We start from the raw sequence: 19,245 nt of genomic DNA on the forward strand, positions 1-19,245 counted from the left end.
CACATGCCAAGCTTGTTTGATGGCATGTAGAGAGCATGTATGCTATGAGAATCACACTTGTGCTATTGGGAATTGTATTTCTTATTTTATATTGGGGATGTCCATGCATGTCGTACTAATGGGTACGTGTGATTTGATATTATGGGAAGCATTAGAATTGATTGATGTGATTTCAATAAATTGCATAACTAACATGGATTATGTCTATGAGTATAGGTAGTGACATGTGTGAGGGTACTGATTGAGGTGTCACACTATATGAGGGTACTGATTAAGGGTACTGATTAAGGTGTCGTAAGGATGGTGGACTGAGCAGTGGTGTGAAGATGAAGATCTGTGATATGCATAATATTTTTGTATTAGAATTTCATTGATCATTTGAAGCCTATCATGTGGCTAGAGTTTATGTGCATATGTGTACAAGGTTATTTTATGTGCATGTGTATACAAGTAGTTGAGTATGTAGGCCCATTTGTATTTACTATTAGAAAAATGTTTTACCATGTGTAAACCTTAGAAACTTGGGACAAGGTTATTCACATGTAAAGCAAAAGTCTAAAAATGGAATAGGTGCTATTAATGGCTCTAAGGGCTAAAAATATGATATATGACAAAAATACTGCGTGTGGGAGGATCCACACACATCGTGGGGGGAGGGATGAGATTGTACCCACCAATGCTATTTTCTTGTGTTATTGAGTATTTTTTTCTTCTTATATGTTATGATATGGTGTGTTATTTCAATGTGTGCAGGCTTATTTATTTGAGCTAGAAGCTCACATAATTACTTGGAGAATCGGGGGGTTCACCTAAAAATATGTAAGTATAGCACATGAGTTCATCAGGAGGAGTATATTAATTAAAAAAAGTTATAGAATTATATTTGCAGGAGGGGTTTTAAAACCAATTTTGAAAAAAAAATGTAAATTTATGAAGAAAAAGGAGTCATTTTATTCATAAAAGTATGTAAGTGTAAGGGGTTTTTTTAAATACCCCTTGAATGCACGTGATACATAAAATTTCTTAGAGGTGAACCCCCCGAGCTTGGAGATAAGATTCATGTTTTAGTGGTATCAAAGCATAGGCCAAGTACAAGAGGACATATCCTTAAAATCTTAAATTCAAAATATTTTAGAGTATTTAAAACAAAAAGGTAAGACTAAACCCATAACTACTAAAATACATTAAAAGAGGTAAGCCTAAACTCATAGCTCCTTACTGATTTAAATACATTAAAGCATGGAATTGTTACAAGCTTAGAAAATCTCTATAAGCATAGATAACTTTTGAGTGAATATGAGAGAGAGAGAGAGAGAGAGAGAGAGAGAGAGAGAGTATTATTTTAATTTTTCTTTAGTAAAGAAAGTTGACAAACCACCCGAATATTTCCATAGAGAAGAGAAAATGTAGACTTACCTTATGCTGAATGTCAGCCGGAACCATTCAATATGTTGAAGTGTGTGCTTTAGAGTCTCTATCACATCACAATCGTAATAATCTTGGAAAAAAAATAGAAATGTGAGCTAGTAGTCATAAGTACCTTGGAAAAAGACAATAAGAATGTAGCAAGCCTGACCATTGATATCAAGATTTTTCATTATAAAGTGATTCTTTGGAGTTGCCTCACTTCATGGGGTTATAATCAACCCAGGAACTAGAAATGTGTACAAGCTAGTCTCACATGAGGATGTGAATATAGCTATCAATATTAAGTTATATCAACATCAATATACAATGGGATAAAATTATATCCCCTAGATGAAAAATTTGGAGACAACCCTTGTGATCAATCTTTATTTCCACAATACAAAATAAAGACAACCTTGAAGGTACTTATTGATTGATCTTCAACTCACACCAATATGGAAGTCGAAATAAGATTTAGTGTCTTGACATCCCATCAGGTGGTGGATTTGGGGTGCTTCTCCATGCCTCAAACTAATCTCTACCTCTCATCAAGTGGTGAGACATCATGTGGCACATACTTGGGATGTGAAGGAGGGAGAAATCAATGATGTTTGTCACATACACCATGTTCTTTAATGTAAAGGGTCTTTCCAAAACAAGTGATGTCCACAAATCGGACATGCATGATGTCCAGAGGTTGCCAAGCCTATTATAAAATTCATATGATTGAGAGGTAGAGTAAGACAAGTTTAAATTTTAGAGAAAAATAGATCGTTTCAAATCATAGCACATGACGACGGTAACATGTAGTAAAAGGAGATAACCAAGAATAGAAAACTATGTACCTAGGCACTCTAGAACCCGGGATAGTCATGCATCGTCCAACTATGTACCTGGGCACTCTAGAACCCGAGATAGTCATGCATCGTCCAAAGCAAAACTCCTTCCACCTCCATATCATGCCTATTTATTGGGAGGACAAAAGTACAACATGATTTATCTCTTTTGTGTGGACAAAAGAGAGCAATCTCTCTAGACCTTTGCGCAAAGCCTTAAAGGGGAGGAGTATCCAAAGTGTAAGATTAGCTTGTAAAAGCTAAAATGAAACTTTGTTTTGTTTTGTTTTTCTGAGCGGGGGTAAGCTCGTTCTGAGACTGGAAGAGAGAAAAAAAGCTTTAGAGAAACACTTTTATCATTCGTTTCATCGTCTCGATAACATGAAACTGGGCCAATCTTCCCCCCCAAAATGGCACCTCTTTGGCTAAAACGAAACAGGTAGCAAACATATGGAACTCTATCTCCAAAATGAGCCAACCTTCTAGCAAAACGGAGCTCTTGGATTATAAGGCGTTGTTGTGGAGGAGGCAATAGAGCTATGGATCAGGAGGTACGGAGAGCTGATGGGCCTTTAGGGAGCTTCCAAGCATACTAGAGCTGCTTAGAGAGGAGGAGATGCCAGTGAGCTACACGCGATGAGGGTTGGTTGTGAGCCGATGAAGTAATCCACCTTTCCACTAACAGAGGAAGAGTAGAAGGGATGGGAGCCTAGAGACCTTTAGCAATCAAAACATATTGAGCGTAAGATAAAATAATAAAGTTCATGGGGTGTTAGTTTATGAGATGAGACACAAGTACTTTAAATATTTAAAAAAAGTGCATTATAGTAAGTCTACTATTAAGCTAGATTACCTATCCCTATCACATCATGTTCCCTTTTACACTTTTTTTTCACTAACATTGTACCTGGTGTTAGCCCTCTCCAAAGAAGATTTTTTTTTATATAAAATGGTTAGCATAATAACATAAACTTCTTAAGCTTTTGTGACATGACCTGAGTCTTTTGAATTCCAAAATTTTAAAATTATATATATATATATATATATATATATATATATATATATATATATATATATATAGAGAGAGAGAGAGAGAGAGAGAGACTACCTTACAAGTGCATCCCATTCCCACTAATTTAAGCTAAACTTTACCCATTTCCCATATTTAGAGTTACATTAGCCATTTGACCCGATAAACCATTAAAAAGCCAAGCAAGCATAAGAGTAGAGGCTTAAGAGTAAAGACCTACAAGAAAAAAATTATCATTACACTTTGTTGGCCTTTCCCATAACCTTATTTTCTAGAGGGAGTTTCCAATAAATTCTCAAAATCATTATTTGAGACCACGTGTGCCATTTGACTTGACAAATCTTAAGTATTATAATAATAACCCTCTTTTACTATTGAAACTTTAAGCTAGAATAGAATCTACAGTATGGATTCTGATCAAAACCAAAAGTATTTAAAAAACTTTGACCATGTTTAGAATTAGATTAGTTGACCTATTAGTAGCAACAAAATTGCATCCCATGGTTTATATGTAACTCTCAGTTCTATTCTATTTTTAAGAGAGCAAAATTAAAAGAGACCAAAAATAAATGTAAGAGAGACCACGCTAATACTAAAACTCATTATTGATTATTGATTATTTATCATAAAAATATGAAAATTTTCATTGTCACAAATCTTTTGGCTAAAGCACGCTAACTCGAACATGTCCTCATGACCCTTATCCACTCTTAGAACTTCTACAATTTATGTTAGAGTGTGCCCGAATAGCTTGTTTTATTAGAATGAAATGCCAACTTATTCTAGCCACAAATCTTCAACAATAAACCAGACAAAGAATGGTCAAAAGTCTGGGCACAGGATCATGAAGAGTGCTTCGTCATGATACATATTGACAACACCACAGTTTTCACTCCTAACATCCATTTTTATCAAATCATGGAGCATCAAGATATCCTTTGGGGGTATAGTGTAGAAGATGATCCAACAGTGACCTGATGAAGAATTTCTTACTCGTTTTGACTACCTTAAATATAAGTTACCATCTGTAAAAGTATCTATATTAGATCATATTCGTATTGTTAGAAGACTATAAAATTCATTATTGTTAACATCATTATATCAATTTCAAATTTCATTTTAAAGCTAGAAACTCATCGATTTAATGTAAAACACTTCTACTTCTTTATTTTTATGATGTCAAGTTTTATTCAAATAGTTGTTTTTCAAATGCATTGCGATTGCAACTTTCAAATCAAATCTAGATATTGTTTTTTTCCTCTTTCATAAATATTTGATTTTAATAAAAGTTTATACATCGTATTCATAGATAGTATATAGACTCATGCTTAACAAATCTAGATATTTTTTTTCACCTTTCATAAATATTTGATTTCAATAAAAGTTTATACATCGTATTCATAGATAGTATATAGACTCATGCTTAACAAATATGTTTTTGTAGTATGAATTTGTTTTGCCAAAATATTTCAACGATGTTGATAACACAAATGAGATATGTATTTTTGACACTCTTCTCATTGTAAATATTTGTTCCTTTTTAAGGTTTATCATAACGTCCCACAACCCAAAAACAAATCGACTCTCTCTTTGCACATTCTTATATAAAGAACGAGAACTTTGTGAGGAATTTTAGAAGAAAGTTCCAAAAAGAATTAAGCAGAAGTAATAAGAATCAAATCAGAAATGTTAACAAATATAAACACATATGACCTGATAACAACAAAGAGTTCAAGAAACATGTCATTACATGTTACATATATGGTTAAGAAGGAAATTATTCTAGAGGTTATCTGACGATTTACAGCTGCTGGCAAACATCTCAAGCAAGAGGGTATCATTACTGATATACTATCAAACAATATTTCCTGCTTTTTACAAATAGTTCACATTTGACTCAGCATTTGTTTTATCATTTCTAGATCATAAATACCTAGATAGTAAACCTTAGCAAACAATATTTCCAAGGCTAAAACTTAGTTAAATTGAGTAACTCAAGAAACATTATTATCCTCAAACTCATAACCAAAAATTTAGCAACTCTAATCAAGAAACATGCATTCTCAAGGAATGAACCTATCTAAACAATATTAGATTTATAAAAGAAAACAATAATGATCCTTAGATTTAGAGAATATCAAATAATTACTACTTGTGAAAGTTTCTTCAAGTTCAAACGTAATATTATAACATTACATTTTACTCTGGTGAGTATGCCAAGAAATTAATAATTTAAGAAGTATAAACACTCAAAGAAAAATTATAATTTTTGAACTCTACTGACATCTATCTTAAGACATCCAAATAATTTTACCAATCTTGTAGACATTAGCACACATTCTCTAAATCCTTTTTGCAGTATATATATTAATTTATGACCTTCCCAGTAAGAGTTTAAATTAAAGATTATTTTAAGATAAAGAAAATTTATGTCAAAATTCAAGTTTTAAGGAGAACTAGCCACTCTAAATCCTTTTTACATATAGATTAGCACACATCCTCTAAATCCTTTTTGCAATATAGATATCGATTTATGACCTTTCAAGTAAGAATTTAAAGTTCAAGTTTTAGGGAGAACTAGCCACTCTATCTCAAACTTCTATTCTGAAGGAGTGATATATAGAGTTAATATGGTGGTATGGGACATCAGATTGATTTCATATAGATACACCAAATACACTTAAATCTTCTATCTTGTACAATCTTATGTGTGTATATAGAATGTGCCTTTGTGGTATGGGATACTTAGACTCATTTCACATATGTTCATTTGATTGGATTGTTGTATATCTACATTATGTGTTGATCGAGTTTTCCACACCAATCATCAAGCCATCCTCATGGATTTATGCAAACTGAGAACAGTTATAACTCAAGCAAGGGAATATTATGAGAATCACTCTTGTGTTATTGGAAATTATATTTCTTATTTTATATCGGGATGCCCATGTGTGTCATGCTAGTGGATACACATGATTTGATATTATGGTTGCCTATTTCTCATGATAGTGTTGGAAGTGATGTGATTTCAATCGACTATTTAACTAACGTGGATTATGTCTATGAGTATAGGTAGTAAGATATATGAGGGTACTGATTGAGGTGTCGCACTATACGAGGGTACTGATTGAGGTATTGTACGGATGGTGGACTGAGCAATGGGATGGTGTGAAGACGAAGATCATGTGCTAATCATAATATTTTTATTTTAGTATTTAATTGATCATTTGTAGCCTATCATGTGGCTAGAGTTTATGTTCGTATGTGCACAAGGTTATTTTACATGCGTGTATACACAAGTAGTTGTGTATGTATAGGTCCATTTATATTTATTTATTCGGCAAAGGTTTTATCATGTATGTATAAACCTTTGAAACTTGGGACAAGGTTATTCATATGTAAAGCAAAAGCCCAAAAGTGGAATAGGTGCTATTAATGACTCCAAGGGCTAAAAATATAAAATATGATATAAATATCGTATGTATAGGTCTATTGTGTATTTATTTATTGAAAAATGTTTTATCATGTGTAAACCTTAGAAGGTTATTCATATATAAAGCAAAATCCTAAAAGTGGAATAGATGCTATTAATGGCTCTAAGGCCTAAAAATATGAAATATGACATAAATACTATATGTGGGAGAAGGAGCCACACGTGTCAATAGAGGAAGATTGCACCTAATGATTTTGTTCTTATGTTGAGTAGTATTTTATTCTTCTTATATTATGCTATGGTGCGTTATTTAAATGTGTGCACCCTTGTTTATCTCACATAATTACTTGGAGACAAGATTCTTGTTTCAATGTGGAGAATTAAGGAAGGATGTATAATAGAGAAGAATCCTTCTAAAAATTCTATATATGGACTAAGGAGACTTTCAATATGTGTACATGAGGGCCCTTTATGCAAGCTCAAAGTCGGATTAAATCTTATCCCCCAAGCCAATGTTTCGTTAATTTAAAATTTAAGGAGACACGTGTCAAAAGTAGCCACCAAGAAGGAAAATTGAGTGACATTTCGCTTTATATCACAAAGGGATAAATATTTCTATTTTTGTAATTTGGAACAAAGTGAGAAAGGGTGATTATCCAGCTAAAAAAGGAGCCCTCCTCTCTCTTTTAAATCAAGGAATGAATGATAAAGCCTGTCTAAGTGTGCATTCTTGTATCTTTGCCACTTCATCCTTACATTTTAGCTCGATCACTTAGTTTTTCTTCTTTTATTTTCTCCCAAATCTAGAAATTTCCTCTTGCGCTTTAGCATTAAACCTCTATGCCTTGTCTATTCTCTTTTTAATCAATCAAAGTAAGGGAGATTTAGGAGTTGTTGATCTCCCTGAAAGACTAGTGACCTTAAAAGCACCTCTTGAGGTAGCCCCTATCTTATTATTGCCCTCCTTTGGAGGTACCACTCTTTCATATACCATCATACCCAATGTCATTTGCCGATAGTGATGAAACTTTGCTAACATGGGTGGTGGGTTTCAACTTTGGTCTCAAAGATGAGAAACACATGAGGAGGTTACTACAATATACGATCAACTTATATGTACATGGGCAACTATATATGTATGCGGATAATTTGAGATGTCTATCATACCAATTGAATAGTCTAATGCATGAAGGAAATTATATGTACATAAGATGAACTTGTCTATCAAACTATTCAATGTATGATTATAACTATACGTGTACATATAATTAGGAACATATGTTAACATATATAAGATGTATATGAGACTGTTCAACGTATGATTATAACTATATACATAACGATAGAATAATCTAACATATAATTATAAACATATGTAAACAAGATGAACTTGTCCATCAAACTGTGCAATGAATGATTATAACTATACACATACTTGTCCATTAAATTGTTCAATGTATGATTATAATTATACACTTGCTGATATAACAATTTAACATAGGACTCTTTGGCCAGCATTTTTTGATGGCCTTAGAAAAAGGACTCCGTAGGGAAGTGGAGGGTGATCTTGAGCCAAGAAGTGCCCAAATTCAAGGTAGGCTCAATCTTTTTTGGGTTTTTCAATTTTGGGTTTCTAATTAGCCTAGTTTTAAAAAAAAACCCCAAAAATTACTACTTAGCCTAGGTTTTTTTTAAACAAAAGAATTAGCAACTAATAATGTGCAAAATGCAACCTAGATTAAGCATTGAATAAGCATGATTAGGATCTAAACTAAGTGCTATGTATGCTTAGGTATCCAAATTATCCCCTATGTTGTAGAACAAAGTATTATGATAAATACCTCATATCTTCCTCTCGAAAGCTTATCAAGCTCTTTGAGTTCAGAACCTTTCTCTGCCTCTTTGTCAACCTTGTTGAGCTTTCTGATGGCTTTGTAGAGATTGGCTTATTGAGAAAAACTAGGGTCTTTATCACATTTTATGACCACTATTAAGGGTGACCTTGTTCAAGTCTATTTCTCATTGTTTAGTATAGGCTTTATGCAAACCTAAGACCTTGACATAGAAAAGCCAATGAAAGGTCTCTGCCCTCCATAGAGAGGACATACTTTTTCACTTTTTATTTTGTCTTGTTCTTTATGTTCAAGTGCTGGTGGACAAGGTGGAAATTGGTTGTTCCGTGTTTACTAGATGAGTCACTGGCTATCCCTAGTTCAAAATCAGTGTTAGCTCCCAAAGGGGATGCTACACTAAACATGAATAGGGAAATAATCTTAATCCTATCCAATCTTACAAATCTAGTTCCAAGTTTATGTGAGAGAGTCTCCATGGTTTATGTAGGAGAGTGTCCATGGTTTCCAAGACATGAATTCAATCCTCAGAACCATCAAGCTCTGTAGGAGAGGTTCCACAGTTTTTGTGGAAGAGTGTCCATGGTTCCAAGTGCAATGAAGGGACAGAGAAAATTACACTCATTAGCATGGAGTACACATATCCCACTCATCTTAGGGAGTAGCACCTAAACATGGAAAGCCTGCTATGAAAGCTTGGGCATAAGCTCCATGTCTATCATATCAAATGATATCAATATGTGATAAAAGGGTACAATAGCCTAGACCAAAGATCACTTATATAGTATCGAGCCATTTCACACTAGCTAATTAATATGCCCATGCCCCAAATCTATGCTCAAAGGACCCAAGATCCATGTGCCTAGGCTCTTACCCATACATGTCCATGTGCCTAGGCCCATATCCATACATGTGCATGTGCATATATAATCGCTTCATTACAAACCATTCCCTCCTACAATGATTTCATCTCATACATAGCTCTACGTCGCCCTTTCACTACAAACTTTGCTATAATGCTCTAGTTGCCAACCATAGTAGTACAAACCTAGTTGTGCTGCTGTCATGGCTAGTGCCAAACTATTCTCTAGCAATAATGTCATCTACATGTTTTGTTACCTCAATAAGCACTCAAGGAAAAGATGTGTTGTGTCATCTCACAAAAAACCCTTATACCTATGCCCAATCATTGAGGTGTGCCTCTAATGCCACACCAAAAATCTTTTGCACAACTTGTGAATTATCGTGATTGTGTGCAATAATTACATGGATTCATAAGGTCCGATGTCTTGTGGGTAAGGAAGGTATGTTCTCCAAACAAAGTTTATAGAAACCTTGGCATGTGTCTTCATTGATGAGCTCTATGAGAATTGGTGCACACACCTAAAAACTATGGGTAGGTATTCTAGTGACATCCTCTATGCCTTTTCCAAATTTTTGAATAGCGTGGCCTAAGCACCTTCTTTGTATGCAACGCCATGCAACCTTTTAATTCTAAAACTCTCATGTCACCACAACCACTAAATGCTCAAAACCTCAAGCCTTGTAATAAAACTTTACAAACCCTATGGTTGTTGCAAACCTTATAGATACCAGGAAAATGAAGCTTCCTAGATGATGTGTCATGTCTTAAACCAATGGGCACCCCGTACTCATTTATTGGAAGTCCCACTCAAACCTTACAAAACCCATACAATAATTACCAAGACATGTAAGGAATAGTTGCATAGCCTCATATGTTTGTTTAAAAAGGTTACTACTCCACATTGATAGAAGCACACAAATTTGATGATGAACAGTGGACTCTGAAGTCTACTCTTTAGATTGCTGATATCATGCGAGACTCGATCTTAGTGGGTTCTCTGTTTCCCTATGTGAACCATGCCATTTCAGACAAGGCAAATTATTCCACTTGGTTAACAAAATAGCTTCTTTATCAAGTAAAAAAGACTATCATACAAGGTCACAGAAAACTGGGCTCAGGGTAAGGATTCATAAAGTTCATGAGAAAATTAGGGTGGTGACACATTTTTTTTAAATGATGTATATAGATGATGCAGGAAGAAAGTGTATGTATAGCTGGCACCAACTGGATGGGACACCCCTAACCTTTTCTTTTTTTAAATTCCAATCACACCAAGCCCCATGGTGAAGAGGATCCTGGTTGGTTGAGGTGTCAATGGGGAGCTGTGCATTACTCTTGTGTAAATGCAAGCATGCCAAATGTGGCATATAAAAAAATTGGCAATAATAGACAGCTGCACATGATGTTTAAACTCAATTGTGTGAGATTTTACTGCCAGCACCATATCTCAATGCTGCCGACCTGTACACATCAGCATGTGCTACCACGGATGCTGCAAAATTTACAGTGGGAAGCATCAGAACATCTTCAGTCCAGTAGAATGAAACCATTTTTATTACATGCGATCCAAAGGGCATTGTAAAATAATATAAAGTTTCACCTTCTGAAGGCCTCGAGTACCCTCCACCCATGGTGATGACCAAGGGAAGCCCTCTAGTCAAGCAAGCTGTATAAACCATGTTGTTTCTATGAAGCAATCCCTGTCTGTGTGACATCCAGAAAGCGACAAAAACAAAAAAAACAAAAAAACAAAAAAAAAACTGTTGTGAAGAATTAAAGAAAGTACTAGAAGGGAAGTCCATTTTTGTACAGCTTTCAGAAGTCAAAAGTAGCATGTGAAATACCTGGTCAATGCAAGCCTGCCAAAAGAGTCCTCACGAAGGGCATCAACTCCTGCCTGCAGTAGTACAATGATTTCCTTATGTCCCGGCCTCACGGTTTACTTGGTGCTTGTAAGATAATCAAGAGGTTTAGAAAAAGTGTTCTCTTCTGGTTTGGCAGAGGGTCCGCGTCTTCACTATGGACCGGGATCACCCCTGCACAGTTACTTGGGGCACAGTGGCTGGGGCCACTCAGACTGAGATTGCCACAGCATATGAGGAGGATGGTGGGGGACTGGCATTGCAGGTTTCTCATCGTCAGATCTCAACAGCTCCAGTTCCGGTCCCCTCTGCAGTTCACTGGACTCCAGGCTCTTGCCAGAGATGGGAGATCTGCAGCAGTATTGCTGCGTGGCATGTTTGGCAAGCTCGTTGTAGCGAGGCCATCGAGGCACCCTCATTCCACCAGTGGAGTCCATCTGGAGCATATGGATCAACATCATTCACACTCTTTGTGGACACTGGGGGAAACTCCATGGTGGCTCTGATCGCATGTGGAAGTGCCGCGAGGCCTTCCTGCAGACTTGGCGGTGTTTCTTACTAGCAATAGTGGTGAGCCCACATGGCATTATAGACCACCCGGGTGGTTGTCCGAGGTAGCCCCCTCCCCCTAGAGTGGCCAGCCTGGGGAGGAGAGCACCACCCCTTTCTCCATTTTGATTATCGCTCCCTTTACCGAGTCAAGGTTGTACTTAGCCCGCATGGCTGTTTTTTGGTAACTAACACAAGGATCTCTTTTCCAGGAAAAAAAAAAAAAGCGTTCTCTTTGTTAAGTGTTCTTAAACATAAACTCGGCTATATTTCTGAAGCTGTATAGAAGAGCTCTGAGCTTTAGAGGCACTTGGCACAAAAGGTCTTCTAATGGCACTGGAGGCCATCAGAAAGGAACCTGCAAAGTAAAGCAAAATCCCAACTCCTAAAGACTTGGGTATACAATATGCTGACATGTAGTGTATTGTTGGCAATTGTCTTTATAACTCGCCCAAAATAAGTGATTCAACAGGACGAGGGAACACTTAGCATTCAGAAAGAGTCAATTTACAATCAAAGTATGATACAATAGACCTCAGAGACCACCCCATTGTGAATGAGGGGGATATGAGCTCCAAACATATCAAAAGTCCAGATCACATGCCTTAGTAATTGACTTCAACACGCCCACACAGGACTCCCATCGCTACCAGCCCAAAGAAAATTGTGGATCAACCACTGAACCTGACCAATGCAAGCCTGGGTGGTGAGCAAAACAACCTGGTTCACTACCATGACCCGGCCAGCTAAGGAAAGCCTGGCTGAAATCCAGTATAGCAACTTCTTCCGAATGCTTAAAAGAAGCAGGGCTGCTACTGCTCCAGGAAGATATCGATACCAACCTGGCATCGAAGATAGTGAACAAGAGTGCTGCTAGGGATCCATTGAAAAGCCTCAACTGGCCTCCAAGTTGGGGCAGGCGATGAACCAATTCAGAGCCCACACAATTTGTGCCAGTTGATCTGTGCGCCGGATGCAGAGCACAAGGTCTCATTCACATCAGCGAATCTCTGTAGATTCCCGTCATCCCCGGATAAGTATGCCACTGTGTTGTTTGCAAACTCTAATTCAGGCAGTTCCTCCTGCAAGCAGATGGGAAGACGTAGCCCCTATAGCCCTATCTCCTGTGCGGAGAGAAAACTGCATGGCCTCGGCAACAAACAAGAAGAGAAAAGGTGCCAATGGGCAGCCCTACCGGACCAAGAAAGAGAGTGGAAATCTGTCACCTATGGTCCCTTGAATGAGAACCTAGCTGTGCAAAGTGGAATAGAGCCAAGAAACAACTTGAACCGACTCCTTTGAAAATCCCATCCGGCACATCAAGCCCCAGTCCACAGTGTCATAGGCTTTCTAAAAAACAAGAAAGAGAAACATCAAATCCTGCTGCCTCAACCTGGCCGAAGCGGTCACCTCCCAAAAAGTGAAGATGATGTCGAGAATACTCCAATCCTGAACAAAACCTATTTGTGTGCCATGAATCAAATTGGGAAGGAAAGGCTGAAGTCGCCAGTTGATGGATTTGGCTAAGATTTTGTTACAGTCCCAAGAGAGGTGATGGGCCTGCACTACCGAATCTCCAATCTATCACCACCCTTCTTAGAAATCAAATGATTCAATCCCTCTGAAATCTCTTCGGCATGGAGGCCGTGGCCATAATCTCATTTAAGGGAGCCCTAAAGCTGCCTTCATGAGATCCCAATGATGAAGAAATAAGGAAACAGGAAGCGCATCTTCTCCAGGGCATTTGTCCCTCAGTAGAGCTAGCAGAGCCTCCGCAAGCTTCTCTGAAGAAAAGGGGGAAACAAGAACGTTTAGAGAGCGCGGGGGGGGGGGGGGGGGGGGGGGGGGAGAGAGAGAGAGAGAGAGAGCACCTCTCTCTCGTATGCCGCCAAACCTGCTCACAAGCATCCATCACCTGAGAGGATGGGGGGCGCCCATGAGTAGGGAACGGAAGAAATCCGTGGCAATGGTTCGCACGTGGGAGGGGGTCGGCAATTATGGATCCATCCTGGCCTCACAATCTGCGGATACCATCCCTCTACCTGTGTGGGCCTGAAATCTTGAAAAATCTCCGATGACCCTGTCTCCTGCCTGGGTCCAAAAGGGAGCTCTAGCATGGTACCTATACTCCACTCTCTGCTCCTAAATGGAGCTAAGCTCTGTTGCCAACTGGGCCTCAATCCACAAGCTATCCCGGGTACTCTCTTGAAGCCGCTGCAGGGAGGTAAGTCTCCGACGGATGCTCCTCTCATGCTCTCTCAAGCTAGCTAGTCTACTGTGTGCAGGCTCTTGCAACAAACTACTGATCTCTTTAAGGCATGTGTCCAAAGCCCTTGCAGCTGAGCCAGTGAAGAAATCCAGACTCTCCCAAATCTCCTCAACCGTGCTGCAAATCTCAGAATCCTTAAAGAGGCTGTCTAGGATCCGAGAGCTCAAATGTACGTCCTGTCTCCATGGGTTCTCCGGGAAGAAAATGACGAGTGCATGATCAGAGAAAGTAGTGCCTGCCAAAATACCAACCATGCCACCTCGTCTGCAAGCCCACTCATCCACATAAAGCCGGTCTAGTCTGGAAAGGTTGGGGCATTTACTCCTATCATATCCCAAGAAGCACAGACTCCCAGGGCTGCATCTGAACTCCAGTAAATGCCAAGGGTCCTGTCCCCTCAAAGCTAGAATCCGCTCCTCCCATGCCCAGTACTCCATGCCTCAGACTGTGGTTGTGCCACCTCCGAGCCTGTCCTCTGCCATCTCTAACATGTAAAAATCACCACCCATGCAACACCTCCGAGCCTTTCCTCTGTTGTCTCACATTAAAATCACCACCCAGAAGTCGAACGGGAGGGACTGATAGACCGTGCTGCACAAAGTGGCTCTGCTTGCTACGGAGTTTGGTGCATAGAGGTTCAAGAAGCCCACTTCATCGTCTCCAATCCTATTGATCACGCACTGAGCTCTCCCAATGACAATGGTGCCTGAATCAATCACTGTGGTTAAGAGTTGCTCGCTGACGGAAATGCATACCTCGCCTTGGATCCCGTAGGGACCAAAAGCATGGGACCAAAAGGTGTGACTCCTGCCCTGAAGAATCTTCCCGCAACAACAGATATGACCCTCGGATAGATGATGCTCTTGGAGGAAGTGAATGTCAATAGTTCCGCCAACTACCGCAAGCTCCTCTCTAAGGATCCTGCGCCTCTGCAAGCACTATAGTCCTCCAAAACCCTAAATGTTCCATGAGACAATCCGCATGACTAAGATGGGAGGCGGAAGCATCGGAACTGCCCTCCACTCCAAGAGTTTTGTGTCGTTCGGATGGAGAGTAATCACAATCTATGCTGGGGCAAAACCTCACCAGGTGGGCACGAATCCCGCCCTCAATGTGGAGCCACTTTGTCTAGGCCGTTGCGCGTTACGACAGTCAACCTATTACATCCTACAACTTTGGGGATCGCATCTTTTATCTCGTCACATATCCAAGTGCCGTGTGTGCATACTCCTGCACTTTCTTGTTCATTGCACGTCATAGTGTTTTGGGAAATTCTGTATTCTGAGGATGTCGCAAAGAGCACCATTTTTTGACCTTTATAGGTTTCATGGATTCATGACAACCGAAGACCGTGTTGACGGTCCCAACTACTCAATGTGGAGCTTCATGATAAAGATTTTGATGGCCAAGGGGCCGTGGGAGATTATTATGGAGCAAGAGCCTCGTCTTGCAACAGTAGCAACCACTACCTCTTTGGCAACATCAACCACGACAAGAAGGGGGACCCAAACTATAGCTCAAGTGGTGGCAAGTACTCAAGCACAGCCACCTCCTGTCACTAAAGATCAAAGATGGTGGGATCAGCGGACTATGCCTTCTTATGACATCTTCCAGTGGAGGCGGGAGCCTTCTCAAAGGATCATGTGTTCCTTCCGGTTTGCATAGTCATGTATCACTTGTTGAGAAAACGTGGTGCTCATGCTAGATCAAGTGTGTGGAGGAAAAAAGTTCACAAAATACAAGAACAATATCTTGCTTATTAAGTTGTTTATGAATACAACTAGGCCTTGCTCAATACAAAATGCCTCATAGCTCCACCTTTAAATAGATGAGCAAGTGGACCTTAAGTCCATTCACACTCACACCCTTCTCTTCCCCTTCTACATAACCTTAGTCCCTTAATACCCCCCCTCAATACCAACTATGAAAGGATGGAATAGGTGGTATTGGACATAGGATGCCTTTATAACATTAGGCGTTCAAGGTTTGGAATATAGGTGTGATTACATTGAGAATTAAAACAATTTCTCAGCAAAGGTAGAGGCTGATACAAAGTTTGCCTCTGACTCTTTGTTAGGACATTTAGAAGTGATATGTCCCGTTTGTTTACACTTGTTACATTTCATTTTGTTGGGATATTTGATCCAACAATTATTTGCCAAATGACCCACCTTTTTGCAATGGACACATCTTACTTTAACCACTTGATGTGACAAAGCTTGTTCGATAGTCGATGAAGTGGTTGCATTTTGAAGATTCAGCTGCTCCCTTTGGCCTCTTTTCTTCATCAAGACATGATTGAATGACTCCTTCGAGGGTGGGATTAGGTATGTTCTTCAGGGTGGTGACCAAGGTGGGGTACACCTTCTTGACTACTTTGAGCAAAACAGCCACTGCATCATCTTCATCCATTCTCGCAATCACTGATGCAAGTTGAGCCATAAGGCCCTTCAAGTGAGAGATGAAGGCTCCAATGCCATCTCTCTCTTTGAGTTCCAAGCTGAAAAATTCAATTTTGAGTGAGATCTTGGAATTCTTACCACGAGCTCCATAGAGCTTATCAAGCTCATCTCACGGAAGCTGGTCCACATGGTGGACGAGTGCCTTATCAAGATGAAGCATGATGATGGCTTGTGCCCTCTCATCATCTTCAATATCTTCAGCCTTTGTTCGATCAATAACCTTAGTGCCGGAGATGAATGGCCAAAAACCTTTGGACATCATCTTGTACTTGACAAGAACTTGCCAAGTGTGGAAACCCTCTCCCAAGAACTTCTTGATTGGAGTGTTGTCCTTTGACATTGGGTATTGAAAGAGATTATGAGAGAGTAATGGGTTGATTATGAAGAAAAAAAATCAGAAATTTATGATATTTAGGCTTAATTAGAAAGAGAGAGACTTATGAGAGTGCAACAACCCTAATCAAGTTGAGAATGTTGCATAAATAGGAGATTAAAATAGGAATTTTTATGGTTTAGCACTTATGGTTTGTGCTTAATTACTAATTTTGATGGGAATTAGCTGCATTAGTGTTAAAGAACACTTTGGTTGGTGATTAAGATCACCATTAGTGTTTAGAAAACACAATTAGTGCTTAAAAGCACATTTTTAGTACCTAATGACACTTATTTTGGTGATTAGTTCACCATTAGTATTTAATAACACTATTAGTGTTTAAGAACACTTTATAATAACTTCCCTTTGTTGGATTAATAGATTAATTAGTGTTAAATAACACTATTAGTGCTCATAAGCACATTTTGAAAGCTTTGAAAGCTTGAAAGTTGATGTTGATGATGGAGCTTGATGAAAATGAGGCTTATGGATACCTCATGTGGTTGGACACCACTTTAAACTCAAGAGAATGATGAGCAACAATCATGCACAACATCACTTGGGTGATTAGAGCAAGGGAGAAGGTGATTAGAGCAAGAAAAAATCACTTATGAAGCTTTAATGGAAAGCTTGCATGAAGTGAGGAGAGGCGACTGGTTTTCTGCTTCTAGCCGGCGCGTCAGACCACCAAATGAGCTCCAAATTGAGCTGTGCATAGGGGATAGAGTGGGCTTCAATAGTCCTCAACTCCCATAGGCAAGCATTGCTCACAGTCGGCGTATTTCTGTACAACGAGCTGCGCTGCAGGAAAATGGCGCCGGGCTGCTATAGTCGTAATGCCGCCACGAGGAGTGAAGTATTCAAATGATTGGCCGTACGAATACATGCGCCCAGGTCTCCTCTACATCTCCCATGAAGAAATCTCTGAGAGTTATGCCCTCTACAAGCTGTTGGAAGGCCTTCACCAGCAGAGGGTTGAGCTCCACAAGTGAATAGATAAGAAAAAATTGAGAAAAATGACCTAATCTACACCACAAGGGGCCTAATGAACCTAGGCTCTAGATACCATGTTGAGAAAACGTGGTGCTCATGCTAGATCAAATGTGTGGAGGAAAAGAGCTCACAAAATACAAGAACAATATCTTGCTTATTAAGTTGTTTATGAGTACAACTAAGCCTTGCTCAATACAAAATGCCTCATAGCTCCACCTTTAAATAGATGAGCAAGTGGACCTTAAGTCCATTCACACTCACACCCTTCTCTTCCCCTTCTACATAACCTTAGTCCCTTAATACCACCCCCCCCCCACCCCTGCCGATGTCGGAGCGGTGGTTTTCTCCTTCCCCTTGCCGGGGACGATGTGGGATGATGAGGCCGTGACTCCTACCCTCTTGGACCAGGCTATATACCATTCACATGTGGTGGGCAATCTTGGGGTCACAAATGCCATCAGTACTTCTTGGGTGACGACCAAGATGGGACTCCTTAGTCTTCTTCCAGGCAGAAGAGGCTTCATCTCTTCATTTACTTCCACCTTAGCTACATGGTTGAGCACAGAGTTTACAGACACCTCCACCGAGATCAGATATGCAACAGAGGCAGGCAACAAACTGGGGAGGAGTCGATCCACCTCTCAGCTCGCTTCTGAGCTTATCAGGAGGGTCTCTGCTCTCGCACCAACGGCCACTATTCCCCATCGAGATCCACTCCTAAGATTAGCTGTGCCATTGAGAGACTGGCTATGTCGCAACACTAGGCATTCCAGTCGTGAGGATCATCTCATGGAATGTTTGTAGGCTGGCGCCTTTTGCAAAAGGCGTAAGGCTAATATCACGGCAAAGCTCCAACGAGCCCTTCTTGAGGGCACCATTGATATGCTTGTGTTATGATCCACGAACATCACCTCACCACTTGCCGTAGCCATCATTGTGGGAAGATTCTTCCACACAAGAGCCACATCTATTGGTCCCCTTCTATTGGGCTCCTCAGACACCAAGGTGGAGTATGCATTTCAGTGGGTGAGTCCTTGGGCTTCACAGGTGGTGGACACAAGCACGATTGTCCTTGGACGTGCACAGTGGCTAATTCTGCTAATTCTCCAGCTAGGGAGACCCGACTCGACCTCCTCAACATTTACGCTTCCAACGGAGCAAAAGACTGCACCACCTTTTGGATTCAAGTGTGCTAGGGTCTACCTCCAATAGACGCTTGGAGCATGGGAGGCAACTTCAACATGCTTGAGGACCCAGCATAGTCACCAGAAACGTTTCAGGGTTTTTGAGGTTTCGGGACAAAACGTTATGTCTTT

General features: G+C 39.7%; 1 protein-coding gene across 1 annotated transcript in view; it reads right to left on the reverse strand.

The window, feature by feature from the left end:
- Window positions 1-10,472: 10,472 nt before the first annotated feature.
- LOC147624344 (uncharacterized) overlaps window positions 10,473-19,245 on the reverse strand; it is a 106,752-nt gene continuing 97,979 nt past the window's right edge. The window contains exons 8-10 of the mRNA XM_086819322.1: window positions 11,266-11,318; window positions 11,022-11,125; window positions 10,473-10,913 (exon numbers count right to left, since the gene is read on the reverse strand). Of these exons, the coding sequence (XP_086675448.1) occupies window positions 10,834-10,913; window positions 11,022-11,125; window positions 11,266-11,318 (237 nt within the window). The 3' untranslated portion in view covers window positions 10,473-10,833. The remainder of the gene's footprint in view (window positions 10,914-11,021; window positions 11,126-11,265; window positions 11,319-19,245) is intronic.

This window comes from Cibotium barometz, chromosome 25, assembly GCF_041138505.1.
Source record: "Cibotium barometz isolate CiBa-2024 chromosome 25, ASM4113850v1, whole genome shotgun sequence".
NCBI classification, from domain to species: Eukaryota; Viridiplantae; Streptophyta; class Polypodiopsida; order Cyatheales; family Cibotiaceae; genus Cibotium; species Cibotium barometz.